The sequence below is a fragment of the Pseudochaenichthys georgianus genome, chromosome 13 (assembly GCF_902827115.2).
Source record: "Pseudochaenichthys georgianus chromosome 13, fPseGeo1.2, whole genome shotgun sequence".
NCBI lineage: Eukaryota > Metazoa > Chordata > Actinopteri > Perciformes > Channichthyidae > Pseudochaenichthys > Pseudochaenichthys georgianus.
In genome coordinates, this window is record NC_047515.1 from 1,121,400 (window position 1) to 1,143,711 (window position 22,312).

The 22,312-nt window shown below is 43.2% G+C and overlaps 1 protein-coding gene across 1 annotated transcript; it reads left to right on the forward strand.

The window, feature by feature from the left end:
- The first annotated feature begins 1,649 nt into the window (after window positions 1-1,649).
- LOC117457335 (flotillin-2-like) lies at window positions 1,650-22,220 on the forward strand. Its single transcript, XM_034097361.1, is given in 12 exon segments — window positions 1,650-1,861; window positions 4,305-4,342; window positions 4,344-4,387; window positions 5,187-5,277; window positions 5,585-5,708; window positions 10,447-10,565; window positions 16,943-17,056; window positions 17,153-17,272; window positions 17,360-17,574; window positions 18,049-18,232; window positions 18,715-18,864; window positions 20,602-22,220. Coding segments are annotated over 12 exon segments (1,287 nt in total). The 5' UTR covers window positions 1,650-1,812; the 3' UTR covers window positions 20,641-22,220.
- The last annotated feature ends 92 nt before the right edge of the window (window positions 22,221-22,312 follow it).

Below are 22,312 nucleotides of genomic sequence, written 5' to 3' on the forward strand. Positions count from 1 at the left end.
TGTCAATAGGAATATCATTCAGAAGAATTATAATTTCATGTAAAAAATGCAGGTGTTGTTATGGCAACGTCAGTGGCCAAACAGCCACATTTACTGCTGCAAATACGTTCAAACATGCTGTTGACACGTAAAGCAGTGGCATGCCACCATTTCAGCTAACCTTTTCTCAGAAATACTGTCACATAACATCCATATATTTCATTGCTAGGTTGATGCTTAGCTAAGTATGAAACACTTTAACTGACAGGACTCAGTATCAACTGTGTACTGTAAGGTAGCTTCTAGCTTAATGTCAAACAGTAAGTCAACATTTTCCAGAGAGCTTTCTTTGAAATCACCAGGTAACGCTTAAAAACATTACATTTAGATTGTATGACAAAGTGTTTATTTAATATATCTGGCTAGCTATAGCTACTTGCTAACGGTTTAGCTTACCCCCGCGATTCAAAGTAACGTCAACGTAGCTGTAATTTATGCTTTGCTTACATGTTTGCATATCTTGGAAGTTTACTGACATTTACATACCTTGTTTAGCTGGCACAAGTGGTGGCTCTGGGGTTGTTGTGTGAGCCACCACTTGAGAATTGTCGTCTTTTTTAAGAAAATATGTCCATCTTCAAAAACTCTGAGTCCGACTGACAGTTTATTTTAAACATTGTCACAGCTCACAGGATAGGTACCTGTCAGCCAATAAGACAGATGTTTATTTCCATTCAACTCTCTGGTTGGTCTGGTGTCTTGCCTCTGTTGCATTCACTGAACACGGGAAATGACATCTCTGCCGTCCTCTCTAGTGTCATGATGAGGTTCAGGTAAAGCACGGTGAATGTATTGATTGACTCAATAATATAATACATGACTTTGAGAGTAGGCAATCTAGGCATATTAACTAAATTAATTAAACATACTTATCATGGCGACGGTGTACTGAGATTATTATAATTATTTATTTTTTGTTGCTAGGGGGCCCCTAGTGGCTGCGGGGCCCTAAACGGCCGTTTATGTCGCTTAATGGGTCGGGCCGGCTCTGCGTGCGAGGCCCGGTGGAAATGCGCCATAAGTGAATGGGTGCTGTAAAAAGTACACTGCCCATGCTCAGATTATTTTCTATTCAATGTGTGCAGCAAAACAATAATCACCAGTGGGGCACTGTGCTGACATATTTACCAAACGTCATCTCATAATTCAGAGAGCTGATTGGCTGTAAATACGTGTGCCGAGAAAATAGTAGTTGTTTGTGAAGAGGAGACGAGAGAAAGCTGCTTTTCAGTAAAACTGAAAGAAATGAATGAAGTTGACCATCTACTTCAGCTTCGGTAAGTTAATTTTATGTCATATCTTTTGTTGATCTTCTGTGTTTTGCCTATAGGCTATTGCTCTGCTGGATCGATTGATATTGTGACCTCGATGATGAGTGACTGTGTTTTACTTATGGTTCCTCTCTCTATCGGAACCATAGCCTACAGCTATTTGTTTACGTGTTTAAAAAAAGCACCAGAAGCTTATATATACACATCTAAGTTGTTCGTGCCCCTCCACTTTTGTACATATAAAAACTATATTTGTATGAAATCACCTTTAAAGTGTATTGACAGGCTCTCGTGCACGGCTCTCCTGTTGACAAACGTGACGTCACTGAGCGGCGTCGTTAGACGGTGGGGGCTGTGTTGTTCCTGTCATCGTACGGGGCGCGAGGAAATCTTTTCACACCGTTCAGCCTCGGATTAAAACAACTGTTCATTAAATTCATACCAACATCGCCGTAAAGGACCCGCTGTTTGCACGTTTTTTATTTTCTCATTTCGAGTCAACATGGGGAACTGCTTAACCGTGGGGCCGAACGAAGCTCTGGTGGTCTCTGGTAGGTTCTTCCTCACTGGGTTTACGGAGCTAAGCTAGCTGTCATTCACATATTAGACTAACGGGCTAGGTACATCGGCGGTTGAATGAAAACGTCTATTATAGTCTTGTTTGTAGCTATATAGCTAATCTAAATGCTATTGCCAAATATAATCGGGTGCTTACTGTGTAAAGCAACTCAATTTGTGTTTGTACATTAACGTCAATCACGACAAATGTAAAACCGTAATGCTAAACTCGTTAGCATCAGGGCAGCGACGGTGTGTTATAGCTATTAGCAGGTGATATGCGTCAAATATCAGAAATGCTGTCTTTGAAAGCTCTTCATGCAGGCCCACACTGATGATACAGCTAGGGTGGGGAGCTGATACCCAGTGCTGTAAATATACTCAAGTACTGTACTTTAGTAACATTTTGAGGTACTTGGTCTTTACAGTATTTCAATTTGTTGCTACTTTGTACTTCTACTCCAATACTATTCAGAGGTAAATTGTGTACTTGTTCTCCACTACATTTATTGACCCTGCAGTCTACAAAGTACTTCAGACTAGCTGCACCTTCACCAGCTTTGAGAACACTTTCATGATCAATCATTATAAAACACATCATATATATTATTCTGAAATGGACCAATCTGCACAACGACTACTTTTACTGTCGCTACTTTAACTATATTTGGGATGATAATACTTTTCTACTTTTACTTGATTAACATTTTGATTGCAGGACTTTCATTTAATTTCAAACCATTATTTAACCAGGTGGTCCCATTGAGATCATCGATCTCTTTTTCATTGGGGGACCTGCAGCAAGTAGGTTACAACATGAAACAGAAAACAATAAAGGACATCATACATCATATTTACAGGGCTACATTGACATACCTATCGGCATTGACAAGTACCAACAGTATAAAATAGCATTGCACCTATCCGGGCTTTAAAAACATGCTGTGGAACCAAATTGCTCAGTTTCAAATCTTTTTGGAGACTGTTCCAAGCAAGAGGAGCTGCGCACATAAAAGCTTTCAAAACCACATCATGTGATCTTAGGCAACAGCTACCTGCAACTCTCTGTGTGATCAGAGAGCAGACGTAAGGTGGTAGTTTACCCAACATGGCTTTATAGATGAACGTGTACCAGTGACTGAGTCTCCGTACAGTGAGTGAAGGCAGACCTGCCCTGGCATGCAGGGTGCAGTGATGTGTAAGTGCTTTACAGAGTGCTGTGATAGGCGGCATCTAACTTGATCAGGTGATGGGCAGGTGCATTCATATAGACCAGATCACCAGAGTCCAGCACAGGTCAAAAGGCCTCAAGCGAGAAACAGGACTTGTTTCTGAAAAAGAGACCTAGTCTAACCCTCAGCTTTCTAAGCAGATTATTGACCTGAGGTTTAAAAGAGAGACAATCATAAGCCAGAGACCAAGGTATTTATAACAGGCAACCACTTCAAGTACTTTTCCTTGCGCAGTAACAATATCCGAAGTGACTAGTACTAACAGAGTATTCCTACACTCTGGTACTTCTACTTTAAACTAAAGTACAAGGATCTGAGTACTTTTCTCACCTCTGCCGATACCAAGTAAAGTCAGATGTGTGTATTTAGTGGAGGGCTCAGGGAATAAAGAAAGATACAAAAAACCTAAGGATGTTTTTTTATCGTATTTTCAGTATCCTCATCTGAGGTGTTTTGGCTTAGTTTAACAGAGATACAATGATTTTAATGTGGTCACTGTATTGTTTAAATATATACTTGGATAAACGTTTTGAAAATGAAACATAACTAAATGCAAACAAACAAGGACAGCGCATTTAGATGAATGAACATGGATATTGGCGTCTCTGTAGAAGTGTCACACAAAGTACTTCAGAGTTTCTGGAGGCTGTCCTGCAGTGTTTTCCAATATGTTGGCTGCTCTGACCCCTAAAACACTGCACTTCTAGCTGTTGCTTATTTGATATGGTGCAGTAATATACTAGTATCCTACCCAGAACTATAACACTTTGGATGGAACCATACTGTATAATAATGTTTTTGATTGTTTAAGTACAATTCTCTTGACACATCTTTACTTTACTAACATTCTAAATTCAGGATTATATTTATAATTGAGTATTTTTAAACTGGTATGTTGACTTTTACCTAAAGGATCTAATTACTTCAACCACCAGTTGTGTATTTGTTTAAAGACAAAGACAGATGTTGTCTCCCTGTTTTAAGGGACATCTTACTCACTGTTTCATGCTTCTAGTAACCCAACCTGCCTTCGACAGACAGAGGGTTTGAAAAGCTTTCAAGTTAAACACATGTATTAATCAGAGAATTGCTCAGTTTATGTTCAATCTGCTCAACTTGTCTGTGCTTTGTTTAATGTCACATGTTCCTAATGACTGAATGACTGAAGATGAAGTATTGTCCTAATGCAACTGCCCCCCCTCAGGTGATTGCTGCGGCTCTGACACTAAGACCTATGCTGTGGGGGGGCTGGGCCTGGGCGTGGTGGCTCATCTCGGACACCCAAAGGTTAGAATATACAAGCATAAGGTCTATTTATCTCGCAATAGAGTTTGTCTTCTAGAAGCAATTGAAATGGTTTTGTAACGGTAAATGCTACTCATCACAGATGCATGGATTTGACTATAAAAGCGCTCTGTTCAAACTCATCTTGATAAACAAACAGACCCAATTTAAATGAACTTTTGTCGCCTGCTAGCAGTCTGTAAGCAAGTAAGGATGAAAGCTGGTTCACCATGTTTTCCTCTGGTATTTCACACAGTAGTCGTTTCTAATGTTGGTACACATGTTCCTGTCGGCTTACACATTGGCCCTTTTCTAAGAAGAGTCGTGTGTTTGAATGCTAAATGTGCCCCAATACTTATACTGTATGTGCAGTGTCACAGGAGACAGTGGCATTTCTGGGAGTTAATTGTTTACAGCAGTCACTGTCGGCTGGTTGATCTCTGCTGAGAGATCAACATTTATTCACAGCAGTTTATATTCCAACGCGCTGAGCAAAAGTGCTGCAACATGTCACAGATCAAATTGTGAAATATTCCTCAATTCTTGAAAAAATGCTCATGTCCAGTATTGGATTCATGTGGTAGTGGTTAATTAAATTAAACATGAAATCAAAGTGTGTTTATTTACATATACTAGATTACATTTTTGGTTTACGCTTTTATCAACTGCCCCTGAGTGACTTAGAGGGGATAAGACTATGTCCTTGATCAACAGTGTTTAACATCTACAGATTGTATCCCACACCTGGCTGCCCTCACTCCCTCTCTTCAGTGCCCAGTACATGTGCCTTGTTTTTCTGCAGGATCACCCTGGAGATCATGACTCTGAAGCCTCGCTGTGAGGACGTGGAGACAGCAGAGGGGGTGGCCATCACTGTCACAGGGGTGGCTCAGGTACACCAGGGTCCTCTCTCACACACAGAGCTTCACCTGACTTCAACTGTTATCTCCAGGCCTGTGTGAACCTCAATATGTGTACGCTCACATCAATGTGTCTTTAAGGCAGAATATCAAATAAGTGCAGAAAGATTTAATCTGATGTCTGGTCAGATTGTTTACTTTTTTGTGTCACATAAAGATGGTTAAATGTTAAACTCCTTTATTTTAATTATGTGTGGATGCTTGTGCATTTATATTTGAGAACTTTTGATGAGCAGAATACAAAGAACGCTCATCACAGAGAGTTTGTAACGTTCTTCAGGTGAAGGTGATGACGGAGCAGGACTTACTGGCTGTCGCCTGTGAGCAGTTCCTGGGTAAATCCGTGATTGAAATCAAAGGTGTGGTTCTGCAGACTTTGGAGGGACACCTGCGCTCCATTTTAGGTATGGACATTCATTTAATTTGAGAACTTGTGTTTGTCACCTTAATACCTGTGTAAATAATTTGTGTTGGGCTGCAACTAATGAGGGGTTACTTATGGTAATGTATATATAAGCACAGGTGGAGCCCTCTACTGGACTATATGGGTACTAACTTATCATGCAAGCATTCACCTGAGACTTCTATAGACGTAGCCGGCCCCGGGGCGGGCCTACCTGAATGCCTGCGCATCTCACCTTTATAAAAGGAGGCCTCCTGACTGTCATCCTACACCTCTCTTCAGCCAGCGGTATAGCAGTGTTTCCCCTAGGATGGAGTCATAGCAGCGGTGCTAAGGCATGTGGGCCCAGCATAATGTGAGCACAGAGCGCGTGGAATTTTTTAGTGCGTGCGAAGTGCGTCCCGCCAATTTGTTTCTATGAGTCTGCCAGCACAAGAAAGGCTCTTGGGGCCTAGTACCGGGGCCGGTTCTAGACAATTTGCTGCCCTAGGTGAGATTTTATATATAAAGAATAAATGAAAAATCTCTACAAAAGACAAATACACTACAAAAACAGAAACTTATTGACATAGGTAATATACGTCAAAATGGCTTGAAATGTATTCAGTATTGTATGAACATGTTTTAATTGGGGAGTGGACGTCACATCCTCTAGGGGGGTCCGGGGGTATGCCCCCCCCCCCGGGAAGATTTTTTTGAACATTTTAAAGTAAAATGCTTCAATCTGGTGCACTTTGAGCATAATTCCTAGAGACTAGATCTAGGGGGTACAACTCTAAAACACCATGTAACTTATTTTATTTTGTTGTTCATTCATATCTTATTTTACCTTAACATTTATTTATGCATATTTTTGTATCTCTCCAACTTTAAACAATATTTTTGGTTCACTGTCCTATAGTATACATTGGAATGATTTCAAACCTGTTTTTATTTATCCTAATCATTATAATAAAGGAGTGCCTTGGAAATATGTGTTTACATAATTTGTAAACACATATTAGTTTGAGACCCACTGAGTTAACTTAGACTAAAATGAACTATCTAAACACTCAGAGAGTCCCTAACCTCACCTGAGCTGTTTATCTCTCTCAGTCTGACAGCAGAGGACTCTCCCTCCACCTTGTTGTTGAAACAGCTCCTTATGTGTTTTAGAGCAGCTAGCTAACCAGATGCTAACAACACAAATACAAGTAACCGGTGCGCACTCTCTCTCTCTCTCTCGCTCGTACCATTACATACACACACCCTCCCGAGCTTGAATGACACACAGAGACCAATTGAGGGCTTTGATTTATGATCGGTATGGAAGGGGCCATGTGGGCAGGCCACATCATGTAGACAGACAGTCACCCTCTGTGAGGCAGAGTCAGACCCACATTTGCGCAGCGTTGCGTTCACAATTAGTGCTGCAACAAACGATTAATTTGATAATCGATTAATCTATCGATTAATTAAACGATTAATCGACTATTCGGACTATTATGCCTTGCACAATTTCTCAAACGCTCTTATTTAGCCATCAACTTTTAGATTTAGCTTCAGGTTGTTTTAGGCATGTGGAAACTAACAATGAAGACAATAAAGATGAATACTTGATTCAAAAATACATATATTATTAAATTAACTAAACAAATTGTGAACAGAATTAACATTGCTTTTTATTTAAATTAAATAAATAATATTTCACATCAAAAGAAACAATGTTTTAACAAATCGTATTAAATAATGTGATGACAGAACTGTAAACAGAATAGCTGAAACTTTAACAAACTAAATAACTCAGTTACCTCTAATCATAACCCATGTTTGTATAATGTAGTTAACTCGGTGTGTTGCTGCTAGCATACAGAACACCTGACGTGGAAACGTTACTCGTGGATGGAGCTACAGAGCTGCTAGAAAGACAGTCCAACCCGGTGCATTCCTCCGTCTGGATGTGGAGCACTTTTGCTAAATGCTAAACTCTTCTAGGCAACGAGCATTGTCCACCTCAAGACGGATAACATTTAACCACACCTTGGAGCGCTTCTCTCCGCCATCCCCGCCGTGTGTTGCTGCATGTAGCAGCCACGTGTGTGTAAACTGCCCCGCCCCCTCGCACACAGACGGGGGAGAGATCTCGTCTCGATTGGAAAGATCGAAAATACACCATAGACGCATTTGTTTGTCTTTTTGCATGTTAGAAACGAGTTGGCGACACTAAGACTGCGATATAATGTTTTTGTAGCAATAATACATGACATATATTTTTTAAATGTCTCCAAGACCGATAACGTTGGAGCTTAACGGCGCATAAAGCACATGTGATGACGTCACCATTCACCAACGAATCGACGACTGAATTAGTTGGCAACTAATTTGGTCAACGATTTTAATCGATTAAGTCGATTAGTTGTTGCACCCCTATTCACAATACATCATTTTTTTTTTTAAATCGCCAGACCAGCAGGCCACTTAACAGGCCAGGCCATCGGGAAACCTCCCGATCCTCCCGATGGCCAGTCCGGGCCTGCCTATTACATACAGTGGCAATGTCTCAAGATTTAGCAAAATACACCTTTTTATACAGTAAAACAAATACTAAAAATCCACATAACAAACAATCAAAAATCAAAAAGGGTCGGCACTTATTATTATTTATATTAAAAAAATAACTAGCCCTAGCAGCGGCGCGCATATTTCAGCACCGGCGCAGCACAGCCGCTATTTGTATATAGGGGAAACACTGGTATAGGACAGACAGTGCCCTGAGTAGAGGGCTCCGCCTGTGCTTATATAACAAGGGTTACCATACGTAACCCCTCGTTATATCTCTCACAGGCACCGCCCTCTACTGGACTCTATGGGTACAGTGGGCAGAGCCCCGATGTATACACGCGCTGTCGTCCAACAATAGCGTTCCACCTCACTGCCTCTGACCGGCTTTCTGGTTACCAGCCGCTGCGCCTCACTCACCTCTACCTCGGTTGTAACCGTGGAGAAGTCTGGGCTGCGGCTGACAGAGCACACTCTGACGCGCTTACCTCGTGAAAAGTGTGCTCGGAAAACAGTGCTGAGGGCTCCCCCCGTCCGCCCATAGGCAGGCGGAGAGAGCCCCCAGCCCCGTATGGGCACACTATGCACCACCTCTCCTGAGTCCCTAAGGAGCCCGGGGAGAGCGCAAGTGCCCCCCATGTCCCCGCACTCAGACACTGACCCTGTGCAGAGTTTGCGTGGACTATAGTGTAGAGGGCTCTCCCCTCCTGCCCCCAGGCAGGCGAGGCGAGCCCTCCAGCCCCGTAAGGGCCCAGTGCGCACCACGTCCCCGGGACCCTCCAGGGGGCCCGGAAAAAACATAAGCGCATTACGCCTGTGCCTGTGGTTCTGTGACCAGAGCCTCGAGCACCAGCGGCAGGTGCCACTGCGTGGCGGAGGCGTGCACTACTGGGCGCAGCCTCCTGACCCCCTGTAAAAACCGCGGCATCAGTGGTTGACTAAAAGCTGACCTGCTACCAAATCCCTCATGGCAGGACGAGATGGCTGCTGCATACACCTTCACTGTGGAATGAGCCAGCCCTCTGTCCACCAGTAACTGTAAGAAGGATAAAATAGAGCCCAACTCACAAGATAGGGGCTCTGTTCTCCGCTCCTCACACCATCGCTGGAATCCTAGCCACCTCGGCCTGTAACAGGCTGTGGTGGATCCAGCTCTAGCTGCCTGGATAGACTGAATAACACTATCAGACAATCCACCCTGTCTCAGCCTGTCCCTCTCAGGAGCCAAGCCTGGAGAGGACGGCCCAGAGTGGGTAACGCCCCGATTGCACCTGCCTCTTGAGACGTCGCCCCCCAGAACTGGGGAATTGCCCAGGGCTGGCCCACCTTCATCTGTGTCATCTCTGAGAACCACGGCGCCCCGACGCGGTCCGGAGCCACTCGGATGACTGACAGACGTTCTCGCCTCACTCTCCTCAGGAGAGGGAGAATGACACGCAGCGGTGGAAAGGCGTAGAGCAGCTTTCTTGGCCATGGCTCGTGTGCAAACGCACAGGACATGTCGGGCAGGTCCGGTGCTCAAGGAGTGGTGAGTCCATGCTGTCTTTCTCTTTCTCTTATTCGCGTCTATGCTCAGTGTATCACTTCCGCTCGCTGAAGAGAAAGGGATGACAGTCAGGAGGCGAGGCCTCCTTTTATACGCACATTCAGATAGGCCCGCCCCGGGGCCGGCTACGTCTATAGAAGTCTCAGTAGGTGAATGCTTGCATGATAAGGTAGTACCCATAGAATCGAGTAGAGGGCGGAGCCTGTGAGAGATATAACAGTTGTTTGGTTTTCCTTCAAGCTAAAGATTATTCTGCGTATTAATCCTTTGAATGTCAAAGAAGTCGTCTATACAATTCCCTTCTTTCGTTCAACCTAAAGTATAAAATACGACTCAACTCAATAATTAATTGATTTCAACAATGTTGCAGATGATTAACATAGTTATCAAACAGCATATTTTCTTAACTCCAGTGCAGTATTTTCTATGCACTTTGTTAAACCCTATTGACTATGTGACATTCATATCTCAAAGGAAAAGATGCTTCTCTGAAGGTTTAAGACTATCCTGATGCTTGTTTTTACATAAATCAAAGACATTTTGAGTGAAAAATACATTTCAAAAGACTGCTGCTACTTTGTGAAACTGGCATTTCGAATTGCAAGGCACACATGGACATGTGCTATAGAAATGTTGACAAGGACTGTCTTCTCAGGTACCCTGACTGTAGAGCAGATCTATCAGGACAGAGACCAGTTTGCTCAGCTGGTGAGGGAAGTAGCAGCTCCAGACGTGGGCAGGATGGGCATCGAGATCCTCAGCTTCACCATTAAGGTAAGTTACAGCGTTGTGAGAGGCTTCAGCAACAAGTACTAATGTAGCAAGCGAATGATCACAGGTTAAAGTGGAACTTCTCTCCAATACAAAGGCAACAAAGCACATGTTGACACTAGACCAGTGGTTCCATCCCAAATGTCTTCTGTAGGGCCCCCCTTTGGTAGAGATTATTTTCTTTCCAAAAATGATACCTTCTATCACCACATCTTTGCAGTGACTGGTGTGGGCTTGCTTTGTGCTGCAGATCTTTTTAATTGGGGTTGCAGCTGTGAAACTGCCACTCTTACTTCATTTTCAAAGACCAGCTTTAAACTGTATTTGTGTTTTTGAGGCCACAGCAGAAGAACACCTCACATAGGTAGGGTGGGGCAAAAGGAAGGAGTGTGGCCATGGCTCTCCTGCCGAGCAGTGGTTAATCCAAAACGCAACCAGTGTTTTTAATGGTAGGATCATGCAGAGTGAGGTCGTTTGCCCTTTAAGAGAGAGATGGGGAATACGTGTGTAGTATGTTTCTGGATGTGAACGGGAGTAGCAGCAGTGATAAGTAGGGTTAGGTATCGTTTGAATTTCCACGATTCTGATTCCGATTCCGATTCTACTTTTCGATTCCAGTTCTTAACGGTTCTCAATTCCGATTCTTTGAGGGACAGGGTAAAAAAATGATACATGCTTCTTCCACCAAAAAAATTACATTTATTCGAGAGACTTTTACACAGATTAGTTTACAGTAATATTCACATGAATCAGTCTGTTTATATTCACTGCTATGTAACTGTAACATGAGAACCACCGGAGCTGCAACAGTGCAACAGTCCAACTTTTAAAGGAAACCCCCCCCCCATTTAAAAACTGTTCATGTTGAGAAAAACAAGCATATCAGCCTCTCAGACATACCGGGAAGAAAGGTTTGAACATTTTGAAGTCAAATGCTTCAATCTGGTGCACTTTAAGCAGAATGACTAGAGACTAGATCTAGGGGGTACATAAACACCCATATGAAAAAGATCGGTTTACATTTGAATAATTAAATAAGTATGTGAACATAGCCAATAACAAATACATGTAACTTATTTTATTTTTGTTGTTCATTCATATCTTATTTTACTATTTTATTTATGCATATTTTTGTATCTCTCCAGTTTTAAACGATATGTCTGGTTACTGTCCTATAGTTTACATTGGAATGATTTCAAACCTGTTTTATCCCAATAATTATAAAGGAGTGCCTTGGAAATATGTGTTTCCATAAATTGTGACCAAACTGTTTGAACTTGGACTAAAGTGAACTATCTAACCACTGAGAGTCCTTTACCTCACTGAGCTGAAGTTATCAGCCTCAGTCTGACTGGAGAGGACTCTCCTCCACATCATTGGAGAAACATCTTCTTCTAATATCCGTTAGAGCAGCTAGCACTAGATGCTAATAACAACAGCGCCGGTTCCAGTGCACCCTCCCTCTCTCCCTCGCTCGCTTGCTCGCACTTTGGCTGTGAGCTGCGGTTGCCAGATAAGGCAACATCCTCCATTTTCATCACTTGCAGCGCCCATCGTACAGGGAGAATGAACATTCTAACCGGGATGAAAAGGGTGTTACATTTACTTAATTATGAATGTTGTTACATCAAGGCCGAAAATTAGGATGAGCAGCACGAACGGTCAAAACATATTTTTTCCCTCCCAGAGCTGTCAGCGCAGCGCCTCCACAGATCTGGCGCCCTAGGCGAACATCTATAACGCCAGTGCGACGGGCCGGCCCTGGTCCCAGGTTACGCTGTAGGAAATGTAGGTACAACGCTACATTTCCCGCCCCGCCGTAGTCATACCAGTGGCGTAGCCACCATAGGGCCAACCGTCCCTTTTCTCACGCCATAATAACGTGAGAGAGGCAGAGAGCTGCCTGCAAAATAAATGATGGCTCAAAGTTCACTAATGAACTTTGGTTTTTAAAAAAAAAAGCCAGACTCCAAGAAGAGCCCCCACTGCCCTCATCTAGCAGCGATCGATACGATCATTTTCTGATGACGATGAAATAGTTGTATGTGTGGTGCAGATGAGAGAGCTGTCCAGAATGACACCAATATGTTGTGTTTGTGCTCTTGATAAGCCATTAAAACAGTAAAATACGTGTCTCCTGTGCACCAAAACATACCCATCTGTTATGGAAAAAGAAAGTATTCTAAAAGTAATCTGCCACCGGTACCGGCGGGGATCGTTGTTAGCTTCTGATGCGCAGAAGAAAAATCTGGCCCACCCTATTTTTTACTGGCCCACCCTAAAATACATTTCTGCCTACGCTACTGAGTCATGCAGTAGGCTACGGAGAGCGGCGAGAAACATTTCCTCAGGAATCGAAAAGCGGAACCGAAATTCACATTTCTAAATGATGCCGTTAGAATCGAAATGTTGGAACCGGTTCCGAACCGGAACCGGTTCTCGGTACCCAACCCTAGTGATAAGTCTGTCCACTAAGTTAGCTGCATAACAAAGTTGCAAATAAATACACGGGCCTCCCAAGGAACAGCTTGCCTGTCCGTCTAATTGAAGAGTGGGTTATTGAATATTTGGCGAAGATTCATCCTCTGCTTTGCGTTTAGCTGGGAGCCCCGTCACAAACGTGTCCATGTTATGTTAGCAGGGCTCAAGCATGCCTAATATTTTGCCTTGGTGGGCCCCCCCTGCAATAGCTCTGCGCTAAGGGGCTCGTCCCCCACTTTGGGAACCACTGGACTAGCCTGTTCAGCCTGAATGACAATCTTCGCTCTTTCTTCGTTTCTCCTCCTCTCCCTAAAGACACATTTTATGATGGTAACTTCCTAGATTAAGGGTGACCTCAATCCAATCCCCATTTCCAGTCAACTCTCCTTAACCCATCGTTTCTCAAAAGGGTGGGGCGCAGAGATGTGATAGGTGGGTCGCGAATGGACGCGATGAACGGGAGATTTTAATTTTTTTTAAATAAATGTTTTGGACCTCTGGCCGAAATTGAACCTGGGTCCTCGCGGGCGGTAGTGGACTGTTACAGCCGGAGACTCGCAACGGCGGTGGACTTTCACAGCGCCGCTGTGCCGGAGCCTCGCAACGGCGGGTTTTTGCGCACACACACACACACACACACACACACACACACACACACACACACACACACACACACACACACACACACACACACACACACACACACACACAGTGTTGCAGTGGGGAAGAAAAGCAATGTGGAGCGGCACCTCACCACTTCATAAGGAGTTTAACCGTGACACTTTTCGAAATCCCGTTTGTGTCCCCCCACTTTACAAATATGTTTATTATTATCTTTTAACGCAAGCTGTCATCGCCACAGAGGAGCAAACAGCCTCTGTGAGAGAGAGAGAGAGAGAGAGAGAGAGAGCACACCTTTATCTATTTAACATAGCCTAGTTGTAAAAAATAAAGTAAGAAATCATTCCAATGTGTACTATAGGACAGTAAAAAAAAAGAAGTTTAAAAGGGGAGTGATTAGTAAAATATGCATAAATAAAAAGAAAGAATGCTAACTAGGTAACATAAGATCAGAATAAACAAGTTCAAATGATTTGTTATTGGTTGTGATCATATTCTAAAGATGTTTGGATCATTGAAAAGTAAACCGCTCCCTTTCATAGTGTTGAGAGCTGTATCCATACATTCATGTTGTGCTCAAAGTGCACCAGATTGATGCATTTCACTTCAACATTTAAAAAACATCTTCCTGGGGGTGCATGCCCCCGGACCCCCCTAGAGGAGGTGAGGACCCCCCTAGAGGAGGTGAAGACCCCCCCTAGAGGAGGTGAAGACCCCCCCTAGAGGAGGTGAGGACCCCCCTAGAGGAGGTGAGGACCCCCCTTGAGGATGTGAGGTCCACCCCCAAATAAAGCAGGTTCAAATAATTAAATTGAATACATGTTATTTGAGTAAACACTGAAAACGGGTCCCACAGACCCAAACAGCACACAAAGGTTAAAGGTCAGCATATCATAATGTTAAAATGTGCTAAATATTTACACTGCAAAAAACGAGGATTAAAAGTAGCTCACGACTTGTTTTATTTTTTGAGAGTAGCTCTCATCCTAAAAGAGGTTGTAGACCCCTGTTATAGAACGATACATTTGACAATTTTAAACTTGGCCTACCAGTTTATTGGAGCGCTGAGGAACAGGTGGGGCTTGAAGAGGCCCACCTGTTCAAAGTGGGGAATGAGAGGACAAGTGTGAGAACCACTGGATTAACCTATATCAATCTGCTGCTCTTCCTTGTTGTTATGTTGTGTAACCAAGTAAATGTTCAGTTTCCTTAGGTCTTGTGTTTAATGAATACATGATAATACTTTACGGTGATATTTGCTCCACTGAATATTAATAATCACGTATTACATTATTTTGAATGAATCTTTGACTGCTTCTGGAGAGATAAATGGTCTTACTGGAACTGATGAGAAGTTTAAAGCTCACTCACTTTCAGCTTAGAACTGCATCTTTAGGATGTATTACTCATGAACTTGCATTAGAGCCTAGCATATGGGATATACAGTGTGTGTTTATGGGCTAAGCAGCAAGTAAAAGTCATACAAACGTGAATACAAACACCTCCTCTTGTTTCAAATGGGATTTATCTATCGATGTTTCCTGCGATCGTGATCAGATAACTCATTTGTGAGGCCTTAAACATTTGATGGTTGTCTTTAATTGAACATATACATTTTTTTCATCCCAATTCAAAACATGTAAGGCAGGCAAGGCCAGTTTATTAACTTTATTTATTTAGCGCCTTTCAACACAAGGCTATTCAAAGCTTTACAAAAATGAAAAACATTACATTGGTTGAAAAGTCTTCAGCCTGGATTTGAAAGTACTGAGAGCTGCAGCGGACCTTCAGGTTTCTGGGAGTTTGTTCCAGATATTTGGAGCATAATAACTGAACGCTACTTTACCATGTTTAGTTCTGACTAGGGATGGGTATCGTTTGAAATGTATCCATTCCGATTCCGGTTCTACTTATCGATTCCGGTTCTTATCGATTCCCCGTTTCGATTCCAAAATTGTAAAAGAAAGAGGTCAAACGTTTAGATAACAAAAATATCTTTATTCTTTTAAGCTTTAACTGAAATTGTTACAAATATAACATATATACGTGCAATACAAATGTTTTGCACAATAGCTGTGCTTTATTTTAACTGAGTTATGCCTGTGGCCAGCTATTAACACTGTGCCTTGTCTTTTTCTTTTTTAGTGGAGTGGAGCCTCACTTCAGAGCGTTTACCGCGACCCATCTTTGGTGTTATGAAGTGACTGAGCTCGGGGAGGGCGGGGGGAGCCTCGCTGCGGGACAACTTACATGATGCCGTTTAAAAAATGTAAGGGCGGTGCCGGCCGTCAGCGTACCGAGCCGGCCGTCAACGGCCCGCTGACGACCGGCCGTTCTGTGATTCTCCAGAAGACAGATGGCCAGTCCGCCCTTACCCTGTATTCCACCGGGTCGCCGCGGTGCAGACGGACCCGCTGGAATACAGGGTCTACCGCGCTTAGGAACCGTTAAGAAGAACCAAAATGGTGTATTTTGTATGGGTACCCGGCATTTTCTTATCGGTTCTCATCTGGAACCGAGTTTCGGTTCCCAACCCTAGTTCTGACTCTGGGGACAGAAAGCTGACCAGTCCCTGAAGACCTGAGAGATCTGGATGGTTCATAGTTTAGCAGGAGGTCAGTAATGTATTTTGGGCCTAAACCATTCAGTGCTTTATAAACCAGCAGCAGTATTTAGAAATCTATTCTTTGACACACAGGAAGCCAGTGTGAAGACTTCAGAGCAGGAGTGATGTGATCCACTTTCTTAGTGTCAGAGAGGACTCGAGCAGCGGCGTTCTGAATCAGCTGCAGCTTCCTAATAGATGTTTTAGTGAGACCTGTGAAGACACCTTTGCAGTAGTCCAGTCTATTCGATATGTTCCTAAGGTGATAGTATGCTGACTTAGTCAGTGTTTTAATTAATGAGGCACTGGCGTGTCGGCAAGTGTTCAGAGCAGGTGTAGAAATGAATAATCTGCTGCTGCGCACAGATGGAGGTTCTACCCTAGTAGAGAACACCAGTCAGTGTTCAGAAAGGAGGATTATGTGTTAACAATGCTCACTACAAGACAAAGACACCTGGCTCCTCAGACCTTCGAAAATACTTCTTCACTTCTCTTCAGTCCAGCCTTTTTATGGACATTTCAAAAGATTTAAACATCGTGTTTTTTTCATCACATCATTTAACTGGGAATGAGTTTCCTGCCAAATCTGTTACAGCCTCACTTTGTGTTGATGTATGAATCTTGTTAGTTTGCTGGGTTTAAGTGTGAACAGGAAGTGTGTGTGTGTGTGTAGGATGTGTACGATAAACTGGACTACCTGAGCTCCCTGGGGAAGACGCAGACTGCAGCTGTGCAGAGGGATGCAGACATTGGCGTGGCTGAGGCAGAGAGGGATGCTGGGATACGGGTAAGGAGGCATTAGCAGCTGGGAGATTCAGAGGAAGTGATTATTCCGTGCAGAACAATGAACTGACCACTGCTTTACTTATTTGTTGTCACATAGGAAGCAGAATGTAAGAGGGAGATGATGGACGTCAAATTCCAGGCTGACACCAAGATGGCCGACTCCAAACGAGAACTGGAGCTGAATAAAGCATCCTTCAACCAGGAAGTCAACACCAAGGTGGGCACTGTTGAAAGTAGGTTCAAACATGATGTGTGTTACCTCAGGTGTGTGTGTGTGTGACGTCCTATGTGCTGGTGTTTTCAGAAAGCAGAGGCCCAGCTGGCATACGAGCTGCAGGCAGCTAAGGAGCAGCAGAAGATCCGCCTGGAGGAGATTGAGATCCAGGTGGTGCAGAGGAAGAAGCAGATCACCATCGGGGAGAGGGAGATTGAGCGGACAGACAAGGAGCTCATCGCCACGGTGAAGAGGCCCGCTGAGGCCGAGGCCTACAGAATGCAGCAGATTGCTGAAGGGCACAAGTGAGTGGGAACCTTTCCGTAAAGCGGCAATAACCAGGATCAACAGTCTGTAGAACATGCAGGATGACTGAGAGAACTAACACCAGTGTACAACAAACCTCCCTCTTCTCGTGCAACAACTACAGCAGCAATATTCCAGCTTTGGTGTATTCTTTGGAACACCTTCCCAGAGAGCAGCTCAGCACGGGGCGGCCCTGTAAAGAGCTTCCCAGTGGGCTGTCACACATGCTTGAATGTATATAACCAACAGCCGAGTACTCACTGCTTCACTCTTCAAAGAGTAACAGTCACTCGGCAGACATTTTGCTTGTAGTAATTAGCGGCGCTTTGGGTCGTACTTTAGCCAGGCAAATGATCCCAAATATATGGAACTATGATATGATCATAAGTCAGGAGAAAGCAGGCTATCGTGCGATGTGGTTTTGATAGTTAGAGGAATCAGTGATGTTAACCTTTGTGTTTCCCCTTCATCAGGACAAAGGCGGTGCTGTTAGCACAGGCTCAGGCAGAGAGGATCAGAAGGGTCGGTGAGGCAGAGGCGTGCTCCATCGAGGCCGTGGGCAAGGCGGAGGCGGAGAGGATGAGACTGAAGGCCGAGGCCTACCAGCTGTACGGAGAGGCAGCTAAGACTGCACTGGTGCTCGAGGCCCTGCCTATGGTCAGAGATTATTGACTTTAATGGTTTATTGCATGCTTATTACTTTTTATAACATGCATGATTCCCACACCAGGCTCTGCTGAAATGAACAGATGTAGTTCTTCTCCAATTGCTTCAGATCTAAAATACAGAGCTACTGCCACACGACTGGAAATGGGAGAAAAGCTTGTCTGAGTTAATCTGCCGATCAGCATCTTTGTTATCTTTTTTATGTTTTGTTTTTTAATCCGCTGAGAAAGCAGTAGAATGCTTAAGTCTTAGGAAACTAGAATGTATTTTACACTAGTCACTACTAATATAGTGTAGACCCAGACCCCAATTGAAAACATAAAAAGAAAAGTGACATGTTTTCTAATGGGATCACATGACCCCTGAGTCATGAGACTATAAGTACAACATGTATCACATGATCTCTGAGAACTCCACGTGGGAGACTTTGATTGCTTCCTACTTACTTTAAACCCATAACCATATGTTTGCAGATTGCTGCTAAGGTGGCAGCGCCGTTAGCCAGGACCAATGAGATCGTCATCCTGAGTGGGGAGAGCAGCCGCGTGACGGGCGAGGTCACCCGCCTTCTGGCCGAACTTCCTGTGTCTGTCAATGCTCTCACTGGAGTGGACCTGTTAAAGGTGGGCTCGATAACAACACGGTCATATAGCATTCATAACAGTTCCAATGTCTGTGTGGTGTTACTAAGGCATCAGTTCCAATGTCTGTGTGGTGTTACTAAGGCATCAGTTCCAATGTCTGTGTGGTGTTACTAAGGCATCAGTTCCAATGTCTGTGTGGTGTTACTAAGGCATCAGTTCCAATGTCTGTGTGGTGTTACTAAGGCATCAGTTCCAATGTCTGTGTGGTGTTACTAAGGCATCAGTTCCAATGTCTGTGTGGTGTTACTAAGGCATCAGTTCCAATGTCTGTGTGGTGTTACTAAGGCATCAGTTCCAATGTCTGTGTGGTGTTACTAAGGCATCAGTTCCAATGTCTGTGTGGTGTTACTAAGACATCAGTTCCAATGTCTGTGTGGTGTTACTAAGACATCAGTTCCAATGTCTGTGTGGTGTTACTAAGGCATCAGTTCCAATGTCTGTGTGGTGTTACTAAGACATCAGTTCCAATGTCTGTGTGGTGTTACTAAGGCATCAGTTCCAATGTCTGTGTGGTGTTACTAAGGCATCAGTTCCAATGTCTGTGTGGTGTTACTAAGGCATCAGTTCCAATGTCTGTGTGGTGTTACTAAGACATCAGTTCCAATGTCTGTGTGGTGTTACTAAGACATCAGTTCCAATGTCTGTGTGGTGTTACTAAGGCATCAGTTCCAATGTCTGTGTGGTGTTACTAAGACATCAGTTCCAATGTCTGTGTGGTGTTACTAAGGCATCAGTTCCAATGTCTGTGTGGTGTTACTAAGGCATCAGTTCCAATGTCTGTGTGGTGTTACTAAGACATCAGTTCCAATGTCTGTGTGGTGTTACTAAGGCATCAGTTCCAATGTCTGTGTGGTGTTACTAAGAATGAGAGGCATGAGGGATCAGCATACTGATGCGATGCATGCTTGTGTGTGTAGGATCAGAACAAGCAGCATGTACGTAGCTTTGTTGGATATGACGTTAAGATGTTAAAAAGCAGCCTGTTGTTGGTGGATTGTTGTATTTTCCAATCAAGCATTAGTTAACGAGGTACTCCAGCGACCTTCATGAAGTTGGGGTATTAGTGAGAAACATCTGTTTAAGTTCAGAGTAGCACGCTTATAGTCCTGGGAAGACCAGTTCTGACTTGTAAAGGACCGTATCTTTTAAAACTTCATAACGCAGATTATCTGTAAAAACATAAATGTGGTGTCTCCAAGACCTGATCAGAGATAACTGTGATGGCGTCATCAGTTTGCACAGGCTTAGTTGGACAACAGTGAGTAGTGCGTGTAACGTGACACTAAGACAGTGAAATAGCACGTTACGTTTTGCCTTATTATGTCATCATGAGGAAGAGAAGGAAAGGGATGCCTCTGGTTGCAGTCATTACCACCGAGCCATGTTTATATCACAAGATACTTGTATATTGCTGTCAGCAAACACAGAACACTATCAATGGACGGTGACGCTTGTAAAGGTTAAGTAGACCACATTTTAAAAGCGCTTTTCGTCTTTATGACTTAAATCAAAGTCAGCATTCAACCATTCACACATGATCTCAGCTTTTGTATCCAATCGGAGCCCGAAAGGAGTTCAAATCAGCCAGTGGAACCTTCCGGAAAAACCTTCAAATAAAACAGTGAATGGAAAGAATGCAGGTCATGAAGGCAATCCAGTCTGGAAGAAAGAGTGTTTGCTTCAGAGATTAACGGCAGGTGTGTCCTTGTTCCTCAGATCCCGTTGCTGCAGAAGATGACCGGCGCTCTCGCCTGAGCCCCCGCACGACTCCAGCATCTGTTGTCTGCACTCTGATGGACTGCCTTTAACACACTTGAAGAATTGAGTTGTTTTATACGTGTATACTATATACCAAGTGAATTTTGGAAACCTCTGGTGCCTTACTTTATACAAGGCCAGAATATCTCAATGCTGCTGCTCATTCAGAGATGTTTCATTTATTTAGTTTGCACATGTTTTTTATTTATTTGTTGTATTTCTAATATATATTGTCCTGTCTGTCTGAGGTGGGATCAAAGAGGAGAGCTGGTGTTAGACTGCTGTGATGTGCGTAGATGTCTATCGCCATGTGACGGCTGGTGTTAACATCTTGATCTTTCTGATACTTCAGGCCGTGCTCTTCCAGGACAGAAGGCCTCTGCTCTCACTTTCACATTGTGTCTGTTGCAGGCCTCTATGTCCATGTACACCTTTGTCTTCATCGTGAGACACTTCTGCATTCCCTCGACCATCTCAATCTGTTCTTGGAAAGAGCTTTCTTTGTTACCTTTTGAATGTGTCACAGATTGATTTGTGCAAAGGTGCTCGTAATCTTAGAGAAGCCCCTTCCATTGTGCAACTGTTGCCTGTCCCCTGAATGGAGTTCAGATCGCCACTAGCTGTTCTAACTGATCATCACTTTGTATTAGGAAATCAGAACCTGGTCTTGTGCTGACACGGTTAGCTTGTAACGTGTTATTTTAATATTTAGTGCTGGTTTTAATGTCAAGTGTTGCTAGTTTCAGCCATGATTAAGAAAACAACAGTTGGTGTTTAAAAAAGCAAGATGTGTGGAGAAAGTTAACGTGAATAGATTCTGAGGCCAGACGGCAACGAGAAATAGAATCATTCTTTTCAATGTTGTGTCAGCAGGATATTGTATATCTGATGTTTCATTTCATACTAAAAGTATCTTTAGATGCTGAGCCATGTTCAACAAACCACACGTTGACACTTTTCAGAGAAACACGTTCTGTGTACGCACGTGTCTGCATTGATTAGCTTTTTATAACTGTGACATCCAATATAGAAGGATCTTTAGGAGAGTAGTTAAACATATCATACAATGTTTTATCAATGTCTAGCAGCAATGTTTATTTTTGTAAATGGTCACAACACTTAGTTGTTTTACGGTCTAATGCATCAAATGCTAAGCTTTAGGGAAGAAGGAAACCAGAAGTGAAGTGGAAAAGCTTTGAAATGCTGTATATGACTGGGACACCTCCACCAACCTGAAGCAGGTGAAGAGGACAGTCGCACGCGTGGCTGAAGAAGCAGCCTGGATGAGCATACTGACATCACACAGGACTGTTATTATATTTAGTATGATTGTTGTTGTTAATATTGTTTTTGTGCTCATATTATTTAATGTATTTGTGTATAATTTTCTGATATAGCGACTTGACAAATACTGTGACAGTAATAACTTTGTTTAGCTTCAAATGTTATTTACACACGTGCACTGTGTCTCCAACAGCCATGAGTCCCTGTATGCTCTCGTTGCATGCCATCCATCTGTACTCAGAATAATACGGTCACTCTTAGCTACTGTCATTCTAATAAATATACGTACCATACTTTCATTCTTTTTTGCCATTTACTTTTGAGTTAAATTATCTTGTACTTTTTTTTACTGACTCTTGAATCAGTTTTGTAATCTTAGTTCGAT